The sequence below is a fragment of the Micropterus dolomieu genome, linkage group LG05 (assembly GCF_021292245.1).
Source record: "Micropterus dolomieu isolate WLL.071019.BEF.003 ecotype Adirondacks linkage group LG05, ASM2129224v1, whole genome shotgun sequence".
In the NCBI taxonomy this organism is placed as follows: domain Eukaryota; kingdom Metazoa; phylum Chordata; class Actinopteri; order Centrarchiformes; family Centrarchidae; genus Micropterus; species Micropterus dolomieu.
The window spans coordinates 300,365-325,119 of NC_060154.1; the positions used below are offsets into that span (position 1 = coordinate 300,365).

Here is a 24,755-nt window from a genome sequence, read left to right on the forward strand (position 1 = left end):
GTCTATAATGCAGTGAGCTGCTGTTGAATGACTCTAATACAACATGACTGTCTGCAACTTTGAGATTTCATTTAACTAACGTTATCACTACAACCAGAGCAGTTACGGCTCAGACTACAGCGTTTCACATCTACAACGTCACACAGAGACGAGCTACAGGAAGCCGTGTTAGATTCTTGTTTAGCTCACGTTTATTTACATGTCCGCGCTGGTTTAATAATTTCAGACACGCCGACTAACTGCAGACAGGCAGATATATTTAGAATAGACCAGAAACTATAGTTTAGCGGCTCATTAACGTTAGCGCTCCTCCACTGATAAACACGGCATTAGCATGAAACATGCAAAGTCCCATTTGGAACTGAAGGAATTTGTTTTTTTCTTTCTTTCTTTTATCTGCAAAGTTATCTCAATTTTGGAGGCCTAAACATGCTAAAAAACTTTGCACATAATTCAGACGTGGCGAAAAACTTTTATGGGTTTCCCGCATAGCGCCGCCTACGTGTACGAAATTTCTGTGGTAGGTGTATCATGTCCAGGCGTACAAAAAAGCCTCTTGGAGCGATGCCCGATACCCAACAGGAAGTCGGTCATTTTGGATTTAATGGTAATTTTTGCCGATTTACACACTTGTACTTTAACAAACTCCTCCTAGAGAATTAATCCAATCGACTTCAAATTTTCACTGTGTAGTCTACACCATTGACGATTAAAAGATGCACAAATGGTCGACCGGTTTGCCCTTGGCGTGTTGTTGAAAAGCAATGATTCGCCATGAAACAGGAAGTAATTATAACTTCAGTATACATGCTCACATCTGCACCAAATTTGATAAGTATAATAAGAGTCGCGCCCTGAACACATATGCCAATATGTCATGTCAAAGTCATAGCGCCACCTGCTGGCAACAGGAAATTACACGTTTTACTTTGTAATGTACTACTTCTAGCAGGTTGGCCATATCAACTTCAAATCTGTCCCAGAAAACCCTTAACACATTGACGATGCCATGTTGTAAAACCTTTGAGTTTTTGGTTAATGGCGTGGCAGAGAATTTCCACGCTTCGCCATGACACAGGAAGTAGTTGTAATTTGACTGTGCATGCTCAGATCTGTACCAAATTTTACACGTCCCGCCCTGAATACATGTACAAGCCAACATTCACCCATAGTCATAGCGCCACCTGCTAAGAGGAAGTTAAAAGCAGCCCCCGCTGCACGTTGGACCTACATGTAAAAAATATCTGTAGCACATGTATCATGTTCAGATGTACAAAAAAGCCTCTTGGCGCGATGCTTTATTGTGAGCATGTGCAAAAGTGTCCTTATAATCAATTTGTTTAATAAGGGAGAAAAAAAGGAAAACAGGAATCCCGCGCAGTACCGTCTGAGCTAGACGTGTAGGTGAGGTAGCAAGGATTGAATTTGTTCTGGCCGGCCATGTAACGGCTTGGAAAAAATTGGTCTGATGCCAGACTTATTAAATAATATTTCTACTTAATAAGCCACTTTATTTTAGTGTTTACTTACAAACTACTTTAATCTGCTCACCCTGCTTTCCCCTTCAGACACACACTCTGTCTGCTCCATTGACTTTAGTTGTCAGCAGTTTTATAAAGACAAAACCCGTTTGGATTTTGTTTTCAACCATGATCCCCGTTTTTTTGTTGTTGTTGTTAATTACAGACTGTGGTACTGAGACGCGGCACCAACTGCTTGGTGCTTATAAAATATCCAGTGTCTTCTAATGTAGCCTATTAAAAGATAACGTCTCTGTGTGTTTCTCCGCAGGTTAAATTGCGAGTGTTGTTTTCACTCAACGGTGAAGAACTTCCTCGCCTACGACATGTTTTATTGTGTGTGACCATTATGGGTGTTTCAGTCAGATGCAAATTAAATCAATGCCAACCATGGACATAACGCCTTGTGTTGTAGGTGGCTGCGGCAATAAGCAAATATTTGGACATGTTTGAAGGAACAGAGCCAAATCTTTAACTGAGTGTCTGAACCAGGAGTTAGAGATAATACAATCTGAGTAAAGAAACTACATAGAAGCAAATGAAAAGCAATTGATAAAATCTGTTAATGACAAGACATTTACATAATTTACAATTTCGCGCTTAAGTTTCATGCACCTTTTTACTTTTAATCAATACAGAGTCACAAAAGCCTCTTACAAATCATGAGAAGACGAATATCTCACCTTCTGAAGTCCTTGTAAGCCTCCTCAGGATTTCAGTTTGTCACCATCTCTCCTGGTTATATTTTTACTGGAGATTTTGCTGAGTTGAATACTGTGAAAATGCAATGAAAATTAAACCTTGCTGCTGTCTTCACCTGAGTGATAGCCCTCACTTGTTCTTGTTTAGCCCATCCCTGCCACATCACTTCCTGTAACAGCAGTTTAAAGCACAGTCACACCCACAAACAGACTTAGAGTTTTAAAAAAACAAACAAAACTAATAATAAAACATAAGACAAATTGAAAGCTTAACAATTCCCCCCAAACTCTGTTCCAAATGGGAACTGGTTTTAAATTAGAAAAATAGTAAAGAAGAAACAAGCGAGTCAAACAACCTTTGAAACGCAGTGTTTTTTTAGAATCTATTTATAGTCCTGGGTGTGCACAGTTTCCTCATTGTTTCTCTTCTCCTCTGCAGTCTTGCCTGTGTTTGCATGAGGGCAGGGCTGATATTGTACACCTCACACACCGGTGGTGGGAGAAGAATTCAGATCCTTTTACATTGGTAAACATAGTGATAACACAATGTCAGAATACTCAATGACAACTAAAAGGCTTGCATTAAAAATCTAATTTAAGTGTATGTACAGTATAGTCAGAAAACTGTGATTAAAGCATCACATGGACATTTTACATTATTTTATGCTAATTTGTAAAAATGCCACAGCAACGCTAAAGTGAATCTAAAATATTAAATTAGGGTATTTAAGATGCCAGACGACAGAATGACCATAACTAGAATTGCCACTGTTTGAATACCACTGTCCTCATTCCAAACCCTTTGAAACATTATCTGTAAGTATTACATTTATTTAATGTATGTGTGTGAGGATTCTGTTTAGTTGAGAGATTTTTAACATTAAGCGATTCTAATCCAATACACTTGTTTCTGTCAAATTCAGTATCTGTGGATCGGACCGGGCCCCACAACACTATTCCAGCCGTGATTTGCATGTCAGATTTGCAGCCTTTTTTGCATTTACTAATTTTTCTGGGATTAAAATTTCACCCAGTTATCGAGATAATTCTGGCATGAACGGAAAGCTGCACAACACTAAAGATTATCCAATAAGCAGCGCAGACCGCAGAGTAATGCCAAGTAAAGGTATTTCCACCTACAGTTCCCTATAACAAGCTTTATCTGGTGTGATCAGTATCAGCTCTTCATTGAAGCTAAATGTTGGTTACACTGCTAGTTACACAGTCAACCCCACTGTCTTGGCGTGGATCACAGATTATCTCTTGGACATATCTGCATGGATGATCCCTCAAAACAGGGTGGTGAGAAACTTGGGAGTCATGATTGATGGCCGTCCCGGACCATGTTGCCCTTGACTCCCAGGTGGCTACTCTGCTCTATACAACATAGAAAAAAATCAGGCCCTACTTAACTCACTATGCTACCAAGCTTCTGGTACAGGCCATGGTTGTCTCTCGCCTTGATTATTGCACTGCCGTCCTGGTGGTTCTCCCAGCAAACTGCCACATATGGTCCAGAACGCGGCGGTGTGTCTGGTTTTTTGACCAACCCAATAGGATGCATGTCGCTCCAACTCATCTCTTCCAAGAACACTTTCTCTTTTAACCCCTAACCTCTAACATGCACTTCCTGTGCTCCTCTTCCTCTATCTCCCTACAACTCGATTGTCTTGATTGCACTGTTTGTTAACTCTTGTTGCTTCCCCTTAGTTTCTACCCCATTGTTGCAGTATGTGTTAATAGCTCTTGCAAGTATTGTTGCTGCACTTAGTAGTATACTGTGTATTGTTACAGGTAGATCTCGTCGTTCAAATGTAAGTTGCTTTGGATAAAAAAATCTGCCAAATGAGTAAATGTAAATGTTTTCCGCTGCATTTATAAAAAGAAATACTACTTAATTATTCTGTTTCTATGTTGTACCAGGCTGGTATCAAGTGATTGGGCAGACACCCCCTGGAGGGAGGGTTGTGTTTGGGATTTAGGGCCTTGGATATCTCCCTGCAGAGAAATTTTACATTCACATTATTATGCTACACCTACCACGGGATAATCTTTATCATAGTTTATTGTAGACTATAACGTTAGTTATTATGTCAGCTGTTTCTGAAGTGATATGAAAATATCATAGAAGGCTAAAGTCCATTGATATTGCTGTGAATAAGCAGATATCAATAAAGCTTTTTGCATACCTAAAAGGAGAATCAACCACAATGGCGTAGCATGTCCTGGCAGTTAAGTGAAGTTAAAATGCTCACTGCAGTTCAATCTGGAGCTGAAATATGAAGTCTTATCCAATCCACGGTTCTTAAGAACGGTTAAACGGTTTCAACTTGGAACCGGTCCTTGATGCCCAACCCTAACCATGAGGTCAACATTTAAATTTGGTTTATGATTACATATCTGCAAAAGTAATGACGTCCCATCAGCCTCAGCTGTACTTTGTGTTCAGTGCTAACTAGCAAATTTAAGGCATGCTAAACTTTAATAGAGATCATGGTGAACATTATATTAGCATTATCATTGTGAGTATGTTAGCATGGGGACATTAGCATTTAGCTTAAAGCACCTATATGTTGTACAGGCTCTCAGAGGTGCTGTAGACTCTGGTTGCATCCCAGAAACGAGGCGTCCTTTCCTTCGAAGCATCACGTGAAGGTTTGTCTGCTTCTGATGATTGGGTGTGATAAATCTGTGGATAGTTTGTCCTTTTGATTATTCCATTTCAACACCAATTCGGAAAAACAATCAACAATCATTCAACAGTCATCCTCTAAACACTCTTGTTGAAGCATAATGTGTAAGTACTCTTATTTTTTTCAGCTGTGTTTCTGTTTCAAGTGTGTTAGTGTTAAGTGATATTGAATTTGCATCTGTGAGATTTTACTTACTCTATATATATATATATATATATAATTACCATTTTAACAGCCGACCCTGATTGCTGTTGCTGTCAGTATGCTTTAGAAAGAAGCTGAAGAGGGGGCTGCCCAACTGAGGAGGCGAATGTGTCAAAGAGGATGCGATGGAGGATAGAGAAAAGATGCATGAGCATGTCTCTCTAAGTTTGTCTAATCATTATGCTTTTTTGTAAACTTGACAGTCCACTTGGTACACCTAGATAAAAGTCGATTGCCGTTTAAGTTTGGAAAGCATTATTTTTTTGTCAGCTGTAGTTTGTGTTGCTGTTATACAGAAAGTTGTTTCTAATATTCAGTCTATCTCGATTTATACAGGATGAGCAAATACCTCTCAAACTGATCGCATAAAAGACATAAACTGGCTGATAGTTTTAATAGTCTAATAATAAAAATGGGTTATCCTACATGCCACATACATACCTACTCTCTGTCTTTTTGATACTCAGTTTGACAAGCCTTGGTACAGTAAGGTGCTCAAACATCACTGTGCATTAATGCACAAAGTACCTGTACCTCATCTGTCACATAGATCAGTAGTTGGCAACCAGGGTATACTTCAACACAAACAGGACATTTTATCTCTGTGATACAGTAATCTTGTAGGCCACAGTAACTTCTTGACTCCTGGGGAGACGTTTGCTCTCTCTGCATATCAGGCAATGAAAGAAATAGAAACCTTCTTAAGCATAAGCAAGCTCCTGACCAAACAGGGCCGAGCTTAGACAGCAATTTAATTCTAGCAGACTTCAACAATTCATATCAGACCATTCATATTGAGAAATTATCTGAATAAATATTAAAAACACACAAATAAGCAATAAATGTAAGTATGACAGCAATTAATAGACAATGTTAAGAAAATCAAGAGATGTCAGTCTTTTTTTAAACAGGACGAAAGCCCTTGGAACAGCCTGAACATGCTGGTCCAGATGCTGCCCTGGCAAAGAACCCATCGATTGATCTATGAAGTTCAGGTGCTAGTCTCCTGGCTCGCCTATGGAAACTCTTCCAGGGTAACTTCAGATATCTTTGACAAGCCACTAGCCACAGTCTGCAGGACCATACATTTCCCCAAACCAGAAGCGATGGAGTAGGCGGGACTGACTTTGTCGCCTTGCTGACCATGAGGCCTTCTGCTGTGCTGCCGGTGCCATCGATGGGTGCCGCGTCAGGATTCTTCCTCCTGCAGAGCCACAGAAGAAATGCTGTATTTCCCCTCAGTGCTGCTGCAGGGCCTTTGTGATGCCACAGGCCCATTTCTGGATGTGTACATTGGCAATCCAGGATCTGTACAAAGTACCAACCTGTATCCACCAGCTGGGTACTTCCTGTTAGGAGATGGAGGATACCCATGCCTGCAGCGTCCTGTTGAAATTATGACACCATACCGCCAGCGTGTAGCAAGTAAGAAAACTCTCTGTCTCATTAAACACACACACTCAGGAGACACAGCAAATTGTAACTTTGGTGACTTTAAAATACACCATACATTTTCTACCTGAATACTGTTTAACAGGCCAAGTTGAAACCCAGGACTGCAGACACCATGCAAGGGCAAGGAACATTAGGGGGAGCACACCATTAGGATCCTGAAAACATCCTGGGGGTCAGTCTTCTTAAGGCCCTGGAGTTCGGCCATCTGTTTGGTGACTGGTGCTTCCTCCACAACATTTGTGTGGCAGCAGGTGAAATCCTGGAGGATAAAGAAGGCGGCCCGGGCCAAGATGACAGCGAGGATAACGGGGTCAACGCAGAACTGGATGAGAAGGACCTGTCGGGAAACAGACAGAGGAAGGGCTGCCGCCAAGCCTTCTGCTTTTGAGCAACTGCCTGCATGTCTGGGTGAATGTGAACACATCTGGACAGCAAACCTCTCCAGATGTGTTCATGTTCACTAGAACTTTAAAAACATTTAAAACATAGTTTAGATGGTATCATAGATGGATAGATGTTTGTTTGTTTATATGTTGTACATATTCCATTTGTTGCAATGTTCTTTTCCTTGTGGGTATTTTGAAATTTAACTGCACGATTGTAAATTGTTCATAACTGCAAAATATAGTACTTTTGTTTGTTTTTTTTTGTAAATACACACAAACAATTGCTTTCGAGAATGAATTGCTTGGCTTGAATTTCAAAATGAATACTGTTTATTAAGAATCTATCTAAGTTTCTCAACAGAGTCAGATTCTTCTGCACAAGAGGTCGAGGCCTGTGAGGGTCAGGTTTGCTGCAACAACCGGGGTTGGACTGATCCAGTTCAGAATCTATTGCACCACCGCCAGGTGGCAGCACTCACACTACCAGCCTCTTCTCCTTTGACTGTGGGTGGGACCCTAAGCTCCTGGAAATTGGGTTTTAATGACAACACTGTGAAACGGTTTCCTCAGTTGTCCCTTGATTAAAATATTATTTATGTGAGTTTTAATGCACAATGTCATTGTAACATGGTACAATAGAGAAAGAAGACAATTATACATTTTGGTCAAAAGTGCAAGATCAGTGCTCTTAGTACAAAGGTTAAAAAAATATAAAGTTATGAACCTTAACTTTGGCCTCAGACCGATTTCCCTGGGAGCAAATAATAGATTTAGATTTTGATCCCCAAAACTATTTATATCTCTTTTATTAGGCTGTTCTCTGTTTGGTACCAAGTTAATTTATTAAACACTTAAGGCAAAACACATGTTCAAGACATTTATAACACTAATGAACAATACAAAAACAATTTACAAGTTTAAACTGAAAAGATGAAAATTAAATTAAAAGCAAACAAATGATTTTGACAGTAGGAGGTTGGTATCAGCTGTGTGTTGGATAATAACTCAATTCTGTTTCTCTTAACTTTGAACAATTAACTGTTAACTCTTACCAGGTGACCTGAGAGGACAGAAACAGAAAACAATTTTAAACCTTTTTTGCTATCTGTAAAGTATTTGATAATGTCCAGCTGCCACTATAAAGACAGTCAGTTTAACTGACTGCTAACTCTTACTGGTTGATTTTAAAATTGTTCCATTGCTGCCTATTTGTCAGGTTTATTTTTATTATTCATAAATGTCCTTTTCGAAGAACTTGTTTTGGTGTTTTATATAGTTGTATAGTTACAATCAGGGATGGGCAAAAATTCATCAAAGTGTAAAAAACTAAGACACCAAATACCGTCATTCTGATTGTATCAAAATAAAGTACTGTATTCCAAATAAATAAAAAATACTTTTCAAAGATACCAGGAAGTCACTTCTCACACATTCTGTAGGTCTATTTGATTGATCCCTACACCAGAACACTGAGTCAGCTGATTAAGTGGACATTGTTTGAGGGCAACAGCTTTTCTCATACAGTAAATCTGTCAGGCAACCAGTTAATAGATCTGATATTCACATTAGAGCTGCAACAACTTATCAAATAATCAATTAGTTGACGAATATTTAGATCAATTATTTGGATAAACGATTAATCAGTTGTTTTATTTACATATGATTTGATTCCTGCTTCTTAAATCTTAAATTTACTGTATGACAGTAAACGGAATATATTTGTTTTGTGGATAAAACAAGATATCTGAAGACGTCAACTTGGGCTTTGGGAAACAATGATCAACATACCAGGCCAAGTGAAAAAATATAAAAAATCAATATACGGCAGTCGGCGTTGATACTGTGGCAGGCCGCCACAAATAAATCAATGTGCGGGAAACACCGGAGTGATGACGTAAACGTGCTCTGGTTCGGATAGTTGTGAGCACAGGCCAGCAGGGGAGTGGGGACAATCGTGCTCGGGTCCGGTACAAGGCAGCCGGGCGTAGTGTGAGTACGCCCTTACCTCTAATCGTACAGTCAATGCTTCTAATAAACCAGACTACTACTAGTTCTTTTTCGTACATATTCAACGTAGTGATGAAACGCGCTCTGTAGAGCAGTTTGTCCGTTTGGGCTACTGCAGCAACATGGCGGCTCAAAAGGGGTCCTTCCATGTAAGAGGCCCCGCAGTGTGTGTAGATAGAAATGGATCATTCAAAGGTAATAAAAACAGCAGTTCATTATGTAAGGTCTTTAATACACCACTGGAAACATAGTAATGGATATTATATTGCAAGAAAACCTGTCTTTAACTGTCAATTGACCCCTCGCTAAGTCCGACATACTGTCAGACCTGTCGGACTTTATCAGGTGCTGCGTCGGACTATTACTATTACTGCACACCCCGGAGAAATATTTTCTATTTTTTGTAAGAAGCAATCTCAGAAAGAAGCAGACCGTTTTTTATTGCTTCATCTTAAGAGTTTATTCAGGCTGTGTGGAAAATAAAGACAGAAGCTAAAGCCGACCAATCACAGAGTAAACTACCTGAATATTAAGATCGAGGACAACAATATAAAAGATCAACACTGTTCCTGTACAGCTGGTAGGCCTCTATTTATTATTACAATTATTAAAAAGCAGAACAGCAGGACTTTATTACGTTACATTCAGTAGGAAGTTAGCTAGCGTTAGCTAACGATCCACAGACGATATTTTTCTGGATTTGTTTTAGGATTTGGAAAAGGAATAAATCGTACTTCTCCTTTCAGCCTCTGGGTAGCTGCTGTAACTATTACAAGATTTCCCAGGAACAGCGTTTCGCCATAACTTGGAACAATACAGCAAAAAAATATATATATAGCTACAAGACGTATTTAAATCAGTCACTGGAGCGCAGTTAGAGAGAGACCTATACCGCGCTGTGATTGGCCAGTTGTGTATTCGGGGCGTGGCTTAGAGGGGACAATTGCCCTGCAGAGATCCGTCAGGAACCCTTGTAGTTTTTAAATAAACCACCTGTAGTAAGGTCTCGAAGAAACGCCAAAGAAAGGACAACCAGCCGATGGAGTTGCACCTGTACTCACCTGTAAGCAGGACAGGTGTCGGCTCTACATGCTAACTAGCTAGTTGCGTAGGGTCCCGCCTCCTCCTCGTTTCAAAGCGGGAGATTATGTTCACAAACTTCGATGAGAGGATGAAGCTAAACTATTCTTCTGGTCACGGAAAGAGGGAACAAACTCAAGGTGAGTAAATTGCGGGAACTTAAGTCAGGTAAACTTGCGTTCTGTCCCAGTTTGATGTCGGCAGGTAACAAGTTGATGTGCTAGCTTGTCTGTCTTGCTAACGTTAGCTGGGTCTTTTTTTCTCTGGCGGTGTTTTGTAATTTTGTGCCTGACCAAAAAACAGGTGTGAAATACAACAAACTACTATAATAAAAAACGTTTGTCCAACTCCAGCTAAGCGGGAACCGGTTTTTCTACAAACCGCAGCTCCGGAAAAGAGAACCGCGTCGTGCGTGAACGTGCGTTTATACGCGTGCACGATATGAAACTGGCGCCTTCAGCAGCAACACCTGTGCGGGCCAGTCCGGACAATTATATGGATGCACATAACTTATTAAACAAGACAACGATTATTTAGTCTATCAGTCAGTGTTTACTTACAACTTTGGATACCTGTAAGATGGAAAGCAAAGAGTGAGTGACATTAAGTACAGAGGTCATATGATTTAACAGCTTTTTTTGTTTTTACACTCAGATATTGAAAGAACAGTGCTTAATGTTAGCAGTAAGCTTCAGAAAGCTTGGTTTCTTTTTTCAAGAATTCTGACTTGTGCAAATAAAAGTATTAGTATATATAGTATTTAGTGAAAATACTAATCTGAATAAACATCGGCTTTAATAGGTGAGGGTAAGATAAGCATATGCCTTGTGGACTACAGAAAATAAATATAATTTCCTGTGGTACAACTCCCAGTAAACCGAATTCTAACATCAAAACGCCAGATGTAGACGTGGGTGAATAGGTACCTTCCAAATGTTTGGGTTGAACAATCCTTCAACAATTGTTGAAGCTGTAAACTGAAGTGATAACTTGAAGTTCATCCACCTACGTGCATTCCTGTGATGGAGCACAGGGGGCTTAAATGTGGATTTTTGCAAATGTAGAAACTCTGTGGATGTATCACTGAACAAATGTTGTCAGTTACCGTGAGTATTAAATATTTGTCTACTTTGGGTTGCTCAGTGTCCACAGTGCCAGTCAAAGATGGCGAATATTAAAGAAACGACCCAGTATAATCCAATAGAGGTAAAGGAAACGACGGCATACCCTGTCACTATCCAAACCAATCAGCGATATTATTCTCATGTGTTTTCTTTCCCTATTTCTGTCGGGTTACAGAGCCTCTCGAACTTGTTAGGATGGCTCAGGTGGGTAAACGCGCAGTAACAGATGGTGGTTATCAGTACATATATCAGTACAGTGTGTGATCACTAAAAAGCTAAACGGCAGTTGAGGTCACTAATAGTATACTTGATTTCTTTTACAAATTTGGTGCACCTAAAAGACTGCCAAAAGACCAGGGCTCAGAGTTTTGCAGCAAGGTACAGTAATGATGCCGTATGTGTCCCCAATGTATAATAAGGCCTACTGCTGTGCTGACAGTTTCATGTTTGTCTAATCATTCTGAAGGTCAACTGTGGGTTGTGTCGGAAGTTGGGCGTTGAAAGGAGCCTCTGCTCTCCCTGCCAACCGCTGACCAATGGCCTGGTGGAGAAGCAGAATGGAACAATACAGAGGTGTGTTTTGTTTTTAATACTTGAATGAATTTTTGCTTGCATAGTGTAAGCTAATGGGTTGATTAGTTGTTCGTAGCAGATAAGCTTTATTATGAATGTGAACCTAAATTGTGCATTTTGAGGTTCCTGAACAAAGTGGTGACTGATCACCCCAAACACCGGGAGCAGTTCCTGTAGTCCACCATGTTCGCTCTCTGGACAGAAAAAATCTGCTGACAGCCAAGTGCAGCCCGTACTTTCTGATGCTTGGGAGGGAAGCGAGGTGTATCCCTCTGAGGTGCCAAAAGAGTACGAAGTAAGAGTGTCAGTGTTTCCCCTACATGCATTCAGGAGCGGCAGTGCGCCGCTGCAGAATTATGACTGGCGCTACTAAAATGTCAGTCACTATTAATATAATGATGCGCTACTAAGTTTCACTCGCACTATGCGAGCACGGTAACACTCATCGCTTGGCTTACTTCCTCTCCTCATTCTTCAAAGGACGTCTACGTGACAGGTGCTGTTATAAGAGCAGCGTAACTGAAAAAGTGGTTGTTGGGGAAAAGAGGACGGTGGTGACTGGAGGAGCTGAGGTTAGTAAAGCAAATTAGTGATACAAACTAGTCCTTTTTAACCTGATGAGACGTTTCTCTTTGCTGTAGCCACTCACACGGCCCCCAGTGCTCCGATCACCACTGGCACCACTGTTGCTCTTACTTTCCACATCTTTTCTAGCTCCTCTTTCAGCCTTTGGTGTTTCTCAAGCTTCTCGTGTTCCTCCTTCTTGATGTTGCTGTCTCTTGGGATCGCCACATCTATCACTGCAGCCTTCTTCTGCTGTTTGTCGATCAACACGATGTCTGGTTTGTTAGCCATCACCAGTTTATCAGTCTGGATCTTGAAGTCCCACAGGATCTTAGCTCGGTCATTCTCAACTACCTTAGGAGGTGTCTTCCATTTTGACCTTGGGACTTCCAGCCCATACTCATGGCAGATGTTCCTGTACACCAGAGGTCACTAATAGGCGGACCGCGGTCCGGATCCAGACCCGGACCCAGCCGCCGTCCTCTCCGGACCGCCGACCTACAGCACATTTATTATTGAGACTTACTACCTCGTGACGGAGCGTTTCTATTTTAACCCGCACAGCTTTTCTAGCATTTACTGTACTGGTTTAGAGGACCAGGAAACTCACAGACCAATCGCATGTGCTCCAATCGTCTCATGTGACGCTGCTCAGCCACTCAAATCTGTGCATACCGATGCTTGCGAGTCGAGTCCGCGAGATTCACCAGAGACGTTTTGGAAACACACCCGAATTGAGGAGACGAAAGATAAAAGAGATTTCACATGACTTTCAATCAAGAATGTACAGATATTTACATGTACATTCCTCCCACGGGCAGTTCAAAACCAGAATATCTCATAGATCTCCAATATGCTAGCTGGAGCTCACGTTTCTCACTGAACAACAGAAAGTAGGAAAGTGGTAGCTCTGTAAGAGGAAATGAAAGAGAAGAGGAGGCATTACAGCTGTTCATTTGTGTGTTTATTATAAAATTGGTTAAGACTACACTTCATCACTTCAAGCTACACTTTTTATTAAATTTTTTCTAAAAATTAGGCACTTTAATGTAGTTTACTTAAATTTAGAATTTATTATTTGAATAGTTATTATTTATTATCCCTCCAGTTTGATGTGAAAACTGACTGAAATATTATTTGATTTGACAGTCCGTTGTTGACTAAAAACAAAAGTTACGATAACTATACGTTATGGTACTGAATGATAGCGCAAGTCAGTCGTTTTGATGTTCCGGACCTTTGCTTCGGGAAATTTTCTCTAACTGGACCTCTTTGAATTCTCATTGAATACCCCTGCTCTATATTAATATATTCTTTTAAGTTCTGTCTGCATGAGGGGACTACAAACTTTCTTTTCGTTATTCAACCTTGTTATATAATGATGAATAAACAACCTTGTTTATCTTCCAGTCACGGCAGCAGCAGTTTGTTTGTGACCTGTGTAATTTGTAGACTCTTGTTTCTTGTCTGTCTGTCTCTGACTTTTTATTTATTTATTTTTGTTCTGATGGGTCTGCTAGTCCTGTTTTTGTGGCTTTATTTCGGCTTGGTTAGGTTCAGTTTAAGGTTGGTTTAGGGTAGAGGGGAAGACTCCCGATCCTACGGCCCTTTGTGGGCTGGTCTGGAGGGCTTCCCTTTCTTTTGTTCATTTTGGCCAGCCCATCACACTTGTTTTGTTTTTGAGATTTTGGGGTTGATTTATTTAATTAACTTAGTGTTTTTGGCAACTCTTGACTGTTTTGGATTGTATTAGACCTGTTTTTAGAAGTTGTTCTGTTTTGCACTGAAACATATTAAAGGAGATCTATTCTGCTTTTCCACATTTATGTCTCATGTACAATGTTGAAGGGGCATTATGGAGTTTTCTGTGCCACTAGTGGTGCGGCTCTAAGATTGCAACCAGGCGTGTGCTCGTACGCGTGCTCGCTTGAACTCATGAGCGAGCATAATCCGAAACACAACCGCTGTGATCAGACAGAAATCCTGCAATAAACGCAGAAACACCTGCATGCAGGCTGTGGCTTTTCACACATATTCAGGTTCTGTTACTTCAGTGTTCTTGGCTCAGAGGCAGATCTGGCAGAGCTATAAAACTATAGTATCATAAGGGATAACGTTAGCAACTTGTCGGCGTTAGCCTGCAAGCTAACATTATCTAACTTGAGCCAATTAAAATACAAAATCACATTTTTCACATGCTTTGCAGTAATGTTAGTTTACCTGTCCAACTGGATGAAAGCCAACTCTGTCGGTTTTTATACAGGGTTTCCACAGGGTCTTAAATTTCAAAGTCAAAATTTAAGGCCTTAAGTCTTAAATTCACTGAAGTTTGTGTTCTAGGTGTTAAATAATTTTAATCAGGTCTTAATTCTTCCAACGTCCATATAACGCTGCCTCTAATGGTCATTTACACTCATTATTTACATCTGTGGAGAAACACACAGAAAGAGACGCTGTGGATATTGTAAAGCAACGCTGAACACAGCTGTTGCTGACAGTGTCATTCATACCACGGTGGTCTCGATCGGGAATTAACAACAAGCCTCTGCTGCTCGGGAAATGGAATCGCGGGTGAAAAGATACCAAACGCCAGTTCTTTTTAAATAAAACTGCTGACAAATAATGTCATAGCCGACAGATAGAGATGGACAGACTGTGTCTGAGGGGGAAAAGCAAGGTGAGCAGGTTAATGTAGTTTGTGATTAAACACAAAAATAAATTGGAGAATTAAGAAGAATTAAAATGGTGTGCAATTTATTTTCAGCTCCTTCCAGTGAAAATGCTAATGTTTTATTATAATCGGTGTTTCATTATGACCGTACAATTGAATGGACCCCAGTGAGAATAGCTAACATTTATAGGCTACTGGTGCTGATGGGGATCCTAATAATAAAAATTGATTTTTCCAATAAATAGTTTGTGTATGCTGTTAGAAATCGGAATCTGTCAAAATCAGAATTGGCATTGGCATTTTAAAAAATCAGTAACTGGAATCAGCCAGGAAAACTGTAATCTGCATCTCTTACTACAGCGATAATCCTGTATGTGAACCGATATTAGGTTGATACCGTAGATCTACGGTTGTGTTGGCTTTTGCGCATTATGATGTTAAGTGGCAGATCAGTTGGCCTGCTCCCGTTAAATATCTAAAATATATATGTGTGTGTGTGTGTGTGTGTGTATATAAGATACATCCTCTATCCCAGAATAAGCCTAAATTACTATGTAGCCTAAAGGACGCTAGTTATTTAGGATAATATGGCCGCGTGGTGAACCTATGAACTTAAGTCGCACTTAAACAACTATTAATTTGTGGTGTTGGCCAGATTTACACCCATGCTTCTGTAATACCAAATTGAGAAAAATCCTCTTAACTTAACACTTAAGATAGGAACTTTCTGTAATACGGCCCCTGGACAGTACTGTACATCTTGATAGTTAAATTACATTAAAAAGAAAGGACAGTGTTGACCACCGAGGAGCTGAGGTTAGCAACGTTAAATCAAATTAGAGATGCAAACTAGTCCTTTTAAAGGAGACCTATTTTGCTTTTTGTCAAATTTTATGACTTATCTACAACGTTATAATGTTGGATGTTCATGTTAAACATGACCAAAGCTTCAAATAATGAGGTTAAAGTATTTCTAAGAAATCCCTGTGAGCAAAAACCTCAGATTTCCTCCTGTTCTGAACGCTCTGTTTTAAACTTATTTTTCTACCAGCAGCTCCGTTCTACGTAATACGGAGCCGCTGTTCCATGTATGGTCATGTGCTCCCACACTAACGGCACGGCAACGCTCAGTCTGCCTGTTCCGCCCAGCAACAACAACAACAGCCTGGTAACATGTTTCAGGTCTTGGCCAATCAGAAGACAGTGGGGGGCCTTAAAGAGACAGGAGCATCTACAGCTTGTTTCAGACAGAGGCTGAAATGAAGCTCTACATGAAGAGAGAGAGTAAAAGAGGCTCAAAGCTGCTTGTTGCAGCGCAATGAACTTAAAATCATTGTGGAGAGCATCAAAACTAACCACATGATCTAATGGTTATAATTCAAACCCAGTAGACTTATTTAGCATGTTTAGCGTTTTTTTTTTTGTAAATGTATTATTAATAATTTTTATTAATAATACATTTTTGTTAGTTGTAAATGTATCTGCTCTGCCTCGACTTCTCTCTGCACTCACACCTTTACCTCTGGTCTCTCAATGCAAACACACCGGCTTTCCCCGCCTCTCTATAAAGTCGCTGAGAAAACACAGAACTCGTCTTTTTTTCTTGATATTTCCACCTGTGATCCTTTTTAACGGCAGCAGGTGCACATCATGCCAGCTTGGTAATTACGTAGCTTATCAATGTCATCGTACATCCCGAAGTTTCATTGTTGACGTCGTCCAATGCAAGCGGGGAGCTTCCAGTCACCGATCTGATGCGAACGCGCAAGTCCCTGAAACCTGCATTCTATCGGACGGCCAGCAGGGGGCGACTCTTCTGGTTGCAAAAAGAAGTCCAACTCCATTAGAACTTACATTATTTTTCAGCTGATTTATTCCCTCAGTAAACACTTTCCTGATGAGTTTATGGTCTCAGTCGCTAGTTTCAAGTCTTCTTCAACACAGCATCATGTTCATTTAGTAAATTATGATCCCATTTAGAGGAACATAGACCAGAAAGAGTCCCCACGGCACTGTGTAAATTTAACCAGCGCCGTTGAAAATGCTTATCAGGAGTCGGCTGTTCACTTTCTCTGGTGAGCACATTTAGTTTTAACTTTGTCTAGCGAACAACAGGTTTATCAGCCCTGTTAAAATGGCAGTTAACGTGAATTACAGATGCACCTAGCTAAGCAAGCTAGCTAGCTCTGCACACGGCTGTTAACGTCACTTCTGGGCACTTCCTGGTTGCAAAAACTCAACATGGCGGCGCCCTATCGGCCAAACTCGAGGCATTAAAATGGCAGTCCACAAACAAACGGGTGACTACGTCCGCTTCTAATATACAGTCTATGGTTTAATGCCAATTCTGTAGACATCACCCAACCCTAATTTGAATACATTTATTTACTCTGCAAGTAATTCTGTGACCACATTTCCTTTGTACATTTCTTTTTCTTTTTGTCGTGATATAGGTCTTAAATTTCATTCATTGTGGTCTTAAAAAGATGAAACCTGCAGAAACCCTGTTATATTCAAAACAAAGCAGAGGTCTCTCCGTGACTCAAACGCCTTTCCCATATTGACCGTGTTTTTCCTGATGTCTATTTGACTCTTGTTTGGCATGTTGTGTTGGAAGTTTTTATTTTTTTGTAGTTGGTGGACTCCCATTTTGTTAGCTGCAGTGCTGTCACCTTGTGTACGGTTCATAAACAGCACACGGATGTGACAAGCTACATAATCCAATGGATTTTGCATAGGAAACAGCATTAGAGGCTGTAACAGAGCCGGCAAATGGTTTGTTTATGTGAGGTTCAAATCTGTTCACAATTAGGCAATCAAAATACTACATTTAGCCCCATTTTTAAATTGCTGCTGCACCACCAATATGTATTAACTACATAATAAGACATTCAGTAAGCTATTTACTGCAGTACATTCAAACTTCTGGATGAGGTTATCCTCCTCTTCCAGAGGGCTTCGGTTCTCAATCACAGGACATCTAAGAAGGACGAGTGAAAAATGTCCAGTTTGACAATCTGTCTAAACCAAGGTCAGTTCTGCAGTCACTTTATTTTACTCCCGCTCTTCTTCTCCCTTTTCCTGTTGTCTTTTATTCTCCTCCTCTCCCTCTTATCTTCAACTGTAAATGCTTCTTTCTTTTAAAAATGAAAGTTTAGACTAATCAGATGTTTTCTACTTCCAGTGCACCCAACAGGAAAATCCTGCTGTTCCCTGTGTCCAAGAACACCCAGACAGATAAGTAAGTTTTCACTAGTTGATTTTTATCTTTTTCATGCCGTCTGCTTGATGTGTGACATTTCTATTCCACTGGATTTGAAAGAAGAAATTTGCTTGCTTGCCATCTACTCTGTCTGCTGTTGTGAGCTGTCAAATCTTTTAAACAGTTGCATCATCACTTTACAGTAGACCACGTCTCCAGGATGCTGAAGTGAGGATGAGGAGACAGGAGACCTCCTGGCAAAGGTGAATACAGAAAATCACGCATGTCCACTTTTATTTCTCTACTCTTTCCACGTGTGCAGATTTAGTGCTGATCTTTGTATACATTTGCAAGACAAACACTGTAGACACGTCAAGTCTAGGTCAGGAGTTAGATAACTAGATCCCGCTGTGAACTTTTTAAAATAAACTTGAATATGGCTTTAGCTCGGGGGCGGAGCTTCATCACGGGGCCCACCTGCTACATTTAAAGTTTACATGACCCAGGACTCGCTCCAAAAGTCCACTGAGTCCGTCTGCGTCGCTGCTGCCGGAGTTGATCGCAGCCACAGTAGAAGCACAGAAAGCAAGCGCTAATCACCAAATCAACAAAATATAAACGTGTCGGCAAAACGCTCTTATTCTGAAATGCTCCCTGTGGTAGCTGCTAGACGCACCCGTCAAGACGAGGAACGAAAGCGAGCCACGGAGAGCTTTGAAGAATGTAGTAGAACAAAAAGGACAATAAAAACAAGTCGTTAACGTGGGGCAGGCTGCGCTGCTGAAACGCTTCTGAGAGGCTTCCAGAGGAAGTTGACGCCGTAAATAAACCCTTGCGCAGCCTACGCCCCTCCCTCAGAATTCCCATGATGCCATGAGGGGGAAGGGAGTTTTGCTAAAATGTGACTGAAAACATAAAATTTGAAATACATCTTGTTTTATTATGATTTAAAGACAGAAACATTTAATGAAGTATTTAATTAAGGTACTTTTAATTGTCGATGAAATGCTGTAGGCGACACAGTCCAGCCTCCACAAACTACTGCAGTACATTCAGTTTTGTATCACTGGCCACCACATGCTGTTAGTACACATTAATATTCTTTACATGAACTGTTGTTTCTGTCAGTACTGTATTTTAAACCAGAGCCCTGAGTCATCACGCTGCATTCACTTAACCTGGGAATAATCATACACATTATTTCTCAGTTAAAAGCCACACAGAAATAAATCATAACAATCAGACTCCTTTAAATCAATCAGGACCGCCATGATTGTAGTTTTCTGTACTCTGGTTGCTTCTGTTTGGCCTTTTCGCATCAACAATTAACATATTATTCCTCACGCTCGCTGTATTTTCCTTAAAAATATCAGACCCAAACTCAAATTCCCACCATTCAGATTCCACCTTTAAATATGAGCTGAGCAGTTTCCTAACAAGTATTGATCATCGTGGATCCGTAAGAAGCTCGGTGGCCGTGTTGATCAGACGTCTCAGAGAAATGTGTTGGGGTTTTTTTAGGGCTAGAAGGCGTCATGTGTGCACTCTGCGTGGGAGATATTGATGATTATGAGCGTATTAAAAGATTTGTTTGTGGGTAAATGTAATCATTATTTGACTGAGAGACTGTGCTCTCTCCACATAAACCGACAACCTCCTCCCAGAGAACGGGAACAGCTGTGAAACTGATGGCGTTTCCCCAGAATTATTGTTTTTTTATTTTAATCAGTTTAGCTGCGTAACGGCTCGCGTGTTACGTAACTGCAACCCAAAATAAGATTTTACGCTTCAAATCTATTTTCTTGCATTTTAGGCGCGAAAATAAAATCGTAACACATTTCCTGACGGATGTTTAGGGGGAATGGTCATTTTTTAGCAGTTAATTTTCACCAAATATAAAAACAAAGATTTGTTTCTATACACCATATTGCACCCAAAAAAAAAAGCACGTTCCCTTCGTCTGGAGAAGATTTTTTTGGCCAAAGCATCTCTCTGTAGCTTCTTCTTTTAGAAACAAGATGTTAGGACACATTAAAAAAATTGCCGCTCTTGCGATTTGGATATTGCACTTGACCATATTCCGAATTATGACCTACACTCTCAATACTGTCCCTGAACACATCAGGACTGAAGCTATGGGAGAAAACATGCTTTTAACACCAATTGTGAGTTAATTTATTTCATTAAATAATTTCAGTAACTGTGGAGCAATCTTTAAAGGAATAGTTCTTGAGTTTTGAAGTAGGGTTGTTTGAAGTTCTTATCCCAAGTCTCTTTCTTACAGTTTGGAGAAACTTATGCGTGCCGGCACGGAGGCACCGTCTTTTAAATCTTTAGAAAAGTGAAGTTTGATTTCAGTCTGATGTTGCAACGGCCCTTTCTGACCCAAACTGCTGTCGGCAAAGGGCTGAAAATATTCATAATATAGCGAACATTTAAAGTGATATTGGTTTCTCTTCTCTCTCTCTCTGCTTCTCTGAAGGGAAGATGCGCAGCCACACTTCAAACACCTCGAACTGTCAAAGAGAGATGTTGATATGTATTTCCCAACACTGAACATTACAGGATTAAAATGCTGCACCCCCCACCTGAGGCGAGTTGCATAACAGTCTTCAGGTCTGAGCTGGAGTGAATATCATCGCCTGCACACATGACGCCTTCGTTCCTTGAACGTTTCCGATTATTATTATTTCAAAGAGAGCGTTTCAGCAGGACGACCATGAGACGCTTGACAAACACGGGGCCAGGTTTACTTTTTCCCCGATTGCATGTGAATGCAGCATTATTACAAACACAAACCCACAAAACAAAAATAACAAACACATCCTCAGTTTCTGTCCGTCCTCTTTGACCACACGTCAACGCTGCCCGTCTCCTGGTTACTTCCTGTCGGCCCGCGGCGTCCTAGCTGAGGATTTTGTGGTAGGGGTGTAGCGGGAGGGAGGAGGTGAAAGCTCTGACGTCTGTGATGAGCGTGGCGTCCTGCAGGGACGGCGAGGAGGTCGGCAGGAACGTCAGCTCGTTCACTTCGCCGTACGCCGAGGAGGGAGGGCTGTCGGGGCAGCAGGCGGCGCTCAGTTCAGGCGGATCGTTCTCCTCCGGCCCGAAACCAACCACCTGAACGGGAAAACAAACTCGTGTTAAAAAGATTGTTAGAAGCGATAAACTAGCACAGAACCTAAGCCCCTCCCCTTCCTGTGGACCGCCAATGGGACCTTATTCTGGAAAAAAATGTCCAGGTAGTGATTTGAAAGATCGCAATTAGCAAATCGTGAAGACGGCGATTAAAATGTAGGTTAACTACACAGCGCAGTTATAAATTCATGCCGTTGTCGTCCTTGTGTGGCAGATCTGTTCGCCAATCACAAACGCTGTGCGCCTCCTGTTACGGTCCTACTCACCAATCAGAGCGGGGGACAGAGCGTGTACACTTTACAACAACTGGAAAACAAAACTGGGATCATGGCGCCAGCTGAACCGACACGGTTTTGTCCGGCGTCGACTCGCACGTTTCAGCAGCAGAGCATTTAACGTCATTAACGTGTTAATGTGTCATTTTGTGAGCTAACGTTACACGGCCACATGCAGCATTACAGAATAAGAGCGTTCTACCTGCCTGACTCGCTCAGATTTTGTTAATTTGTTTAGCTGTTCTTTGTGCTTCGATCACGGTTAAGTAGCTATGAGTTAAACTATCTTCTTTTTTTTTTTTGTTGATGTACGATCGGAGGTCTGCACAGGGTGTTTTATTTTGAAAATCGACCAGGTTCTCTTCAGTGTCTGACTTCCTGCCTGGTTCTTCTGCTCTGTGCTGCTTGATGTGGCTTCTGTTAAAAATAGACTGGCAGTGAATATTGAACTTTAGCAAAACTTCAATAAAAAAAAATTTAAAAGTCACAAATTGAATCATAATCACAGTATCTGGCAGAAAAATGGCAATTCGATTTTTCCGCCCCAAATCGTTCAGCCCTACTACCGTACATCTCTTTCCAAAATAAAGTCCCACGGGAGCGACTCAGGCTCTCTGTAACTTTTAAAAGTATCTTCTTTCCTCGGACTGCATTTTTAGTCCATCAATTAAAAACACACTTACATGAATGCTGAGCTTCCTGCTGTTGTTTCTGTGCTCCAGGAACCAGGAGACCAGCTCCGCCTGAGTGAAGAGCTTCAGAGCCTCGATCTGCAACAGGAACCACAACCAGAGACCTGAAATCTTAATCCAGCTTTTTGCTTCTTCCAAAGTTCAGAAAACGTTTTACCAAACTCTGGCCTGGCCCACCCAACGGGGTCCAGCAGGGACACCAACTGGGTTTTCTCTGATTCTCCAGTTCAGAGAAAGAGATGACATCATTAATTCAATGAGTCGTGATAAAAGGAAATCTTCAGCATTTTTAGATGCTTCAGGCTGAAACGGCGTGAATGCTTTTCTAAAATGGCGTCCTCAAAAGGGGATTGTCTTTGTCACTGACGTCTCGCCTAATGCCTACTCTCGCTCTGAAGTCTCGTGAGAGGCGAGCTGTTGCAGCTGTTGCCGCTGGAAACGTGAGTCAGAGTGGGAGAGAGGAGTTTGCTGTGTAGCGTTAGGAAATAGCTAGCAGCTCCTCTCCCTCGTTTCCTCAATAACTCAAGATTTCAGAGCGACAACGATACGAGTCTTCAGTTCAGTTTTTTCAGGGGGGCTTTAAGAGGTTTTATACGTGCAGAGAACTTCTATAAAAACCAGACTCTGCTTTCAGCTCTACAGTTTTAGTCATCACATGTGTCCACAAGACGTCTGGGTTCCAAACCAGGAACAAAACCAGTCGCATGAACCTGACGACCACTTAGAAAAATGGAGAGAGGTCCTCAGGAATGTGTTTCAAGCGGTCAAGCTGCTACCAGCCGTGTCTCCGCACGTTATGGGAATATCCGGTGTTACGCAGAGTTTTGCGTGCACCTACAGATAATGCGTTTAAACCCTCTAATATCCTTTTGTGGGGTTCATCAATGGTGATAAATGATTAGCAGTATATATGTTATTACACTCAGCAGAAGTAGCATTCATTGAGATTCAGCAACAATATGTGGTAGTAAACTGTTAAAAGGACCTTTAAGAGGTGAAGGCATAATTCAGCAGAACAGATGATGAAGGCTACCTGCCCAGATTTACATCCACCTCTTTTTTCAGCACAAATGAGCGTTACCTGCCACGAGCTGCAGGAAATTCTGGGCAGGCGCGCAGAACTCTGCACGACCGGGCAAGACGCCGACAGCAGAAACAGCTGATCAGTCGTGAGTTACTTTTTCCATCCAAGTTCTGAAGCAGCGAGCTCGTGTTTCCATCTCCCGTTCAGCACATTTACTCTTTTTCCACAAAAACCACCTCAAGCGAACGGAAAAACCTTTTTGCTAAATGAACGATTTTTTTTAATTTTGCCGTTTCCTTCAACCTTTTGTAAAGCGTTGTTGGAAACACGGCTTGTGATGCAACAGTAAATATTTGAGAACTTTTTTTTTTTGTATCAAATTAGATTAGAAAATGTAAATCAGTTATTTTGTTTATGAAATGCTAGAAAACCTAAATATATTCTATTGAGTTATATAAAAACAGCAAAACCATTAAAAATACTTTTTTTCTTGACTGAATGATTAATTACTGGTTTCAGCTCTAAACAGATGCGACTGAGCTTCTACACCTGACGAGACAGGAAGACATCAACAGGTGCGTCTCACCTCCTTGTCGAGCCTCTTGAAGACGTACTGCTGTGTGACGACCTCGAACCAGTTGCGGTCCACCTCCTCTCCCAGGTGGGCGTCCTCGCACTCCTTCAGCTTGATGAGCGCCGTCACCTGGGTCTTAAAGGCCTCCGCGCTCAGGCCCGACAAACGCTCGCCGAAGCTGACCAGGAACTCCTCGATCTTCGCCTCGACGAACTCTGTGCTGAGAGCGCAAACGGGAAGGAGGGGGGGGGCGTTAAAGGAGGGAAACTAAATCCAGGCTGAAACAAACAACAGGGGCGGGGGGGTGAAAGGCTCACCTGAACTTGGTGGCCTGTGTTTCCACGGTGACGGAGAATCCCAGCACCCCCGAGGTGTTCCTGCAGGTCGGGTACACCTGGTACCTGGATGAAATGAGATGATGCAACAGTGTTTCCCACAGGATTTTAAGAGACTATGGTGGGCGGGACCTGCATTTACACTTAAACGCTTTCATTTGGTGCAAAACGAAGAGGCTATGAAGAACTTTGTGCTTTTGTAAACTAATGTAAAGCTATAAATGCTGATGAAACACAAAGTCAACACATTTATTAAATGTTTTTCCAGCAACCCTGAATTAAAGAATAGAAAATAAGTAAATAAATGTTTATTTCCTGTACAGACGCCTTATTTTAAAAACCGGACGTTGTCACATGTGTTTCCTCCTCGCGCTAAATTCATCCAGTAAATAATGTTGTAACATGAATACTTCACAGCTTCTCTTCAGGCAGGACTCTGGCTTTCATTCTAGTCCATGTTTGAGAGTCCACCAGACCAAATCAACAAAATCTGAACGAGTCAGCAAACTCAGGCAGGCAAAACGCTGCGATTCTGAAATG

General features: G+C 41.3%; 1 protein-coding gene and 3 long non-coding RNA genes across 10 annotated transcripts in view; 2 read left to right on the forward strand and 2 right to left on the reverse strand.

Annotated features, from left to right (window-relative positions):
• The first annotated feature begins 9 nt into the window (after window positions 1-9).
• On the forward strand, window positions 10-8,368 carry LOC123971352. 2 transcript variants are annotated; one of them, XR_006825161.1, is made up of 3 exons: window positions 621-6,543; window positions 6,656-7,581; window positions 7,638-8,368. It is a non-coding gene; the product is annotated as an uncharacterized LOC123971352 (long non-coding RNA). The 2 variants fall into 2 exon arrangements; XR_006825160.1 differs by lacking the exon at window positions 7,638-8,368 and having other exon boundaries at window positions 10-6,543; window positions 6,656-7,560.
• On the reverse strand, window positions 5,669-10,463 carry LOC123971355. The gene is made up of 4 exons (XR_006825168.1): window positions 10,028-10,463; window positions 6,638-6,910; window positions 6,444-6,504; window positions 5,669-6,322 (listed from the first exon to the last, which is right to left on the reverse strand). It is a non-coding gene; the product is annotated as an uncharacterized LOC123971355 (long non-coding RNA).
• LOC123971353 lies at window positions 9,896-24,533 on the forward strand. 6 transcript variants are annotated; one of them, XR_006825167.1, is made up of 9 exons: window positions 9,896-10,186; window positions 11,637-11,743; window positions 11,866-12,038; window positions 12,224-12,315; window positions 18,163-18,219; window positions 18,365-18,443; window positions 22,313-22,722; window positions 23,348-23,451; window positions 23,826-24,533. It is a non-coding gene; the product is annotated as an uncharacterized LOC123971353 (long non-coding RNA). The 6 variants fall into 6 exon arrangements; XR_006825164.1 differs by having other exon boundaries at window positions 11,866-12,315; XR_006825165.1 differs by having other exon boundaries at window positions 11,866-12,315; window positions 18,384-18,443.
• Window positions 19,155-24,755, reverse strand: part of LOC123971351 (nardilysin-like) — a 47,656-nt gene continuing 42,055 nt past the window's right edge. The window contains exons 28-31 of the mRNA XM_046050107.1: window positions 24,198-24,281; window positions 23,893-24,100; window positions 22,274-22,360; window positions 19,155-21,297 (exon numbers count right to left, since the gene is read on the reverse strand). Coding sequence (XP_045906063.1) covers window positions 21,085-21,297; window positions 22,274-22,360; window positions 23,893-24,100; window positions 24,198-24,281 — 592 coding nt within the window. The 3' untranslated portion in view covers window positions 19,155-21,084. The remainder of the gene's footprint in view (window positions 21,298-22,273; window positions 22,361-23,892; window positions 24,101-24,197; window positions 24,282-24,755) is intronic.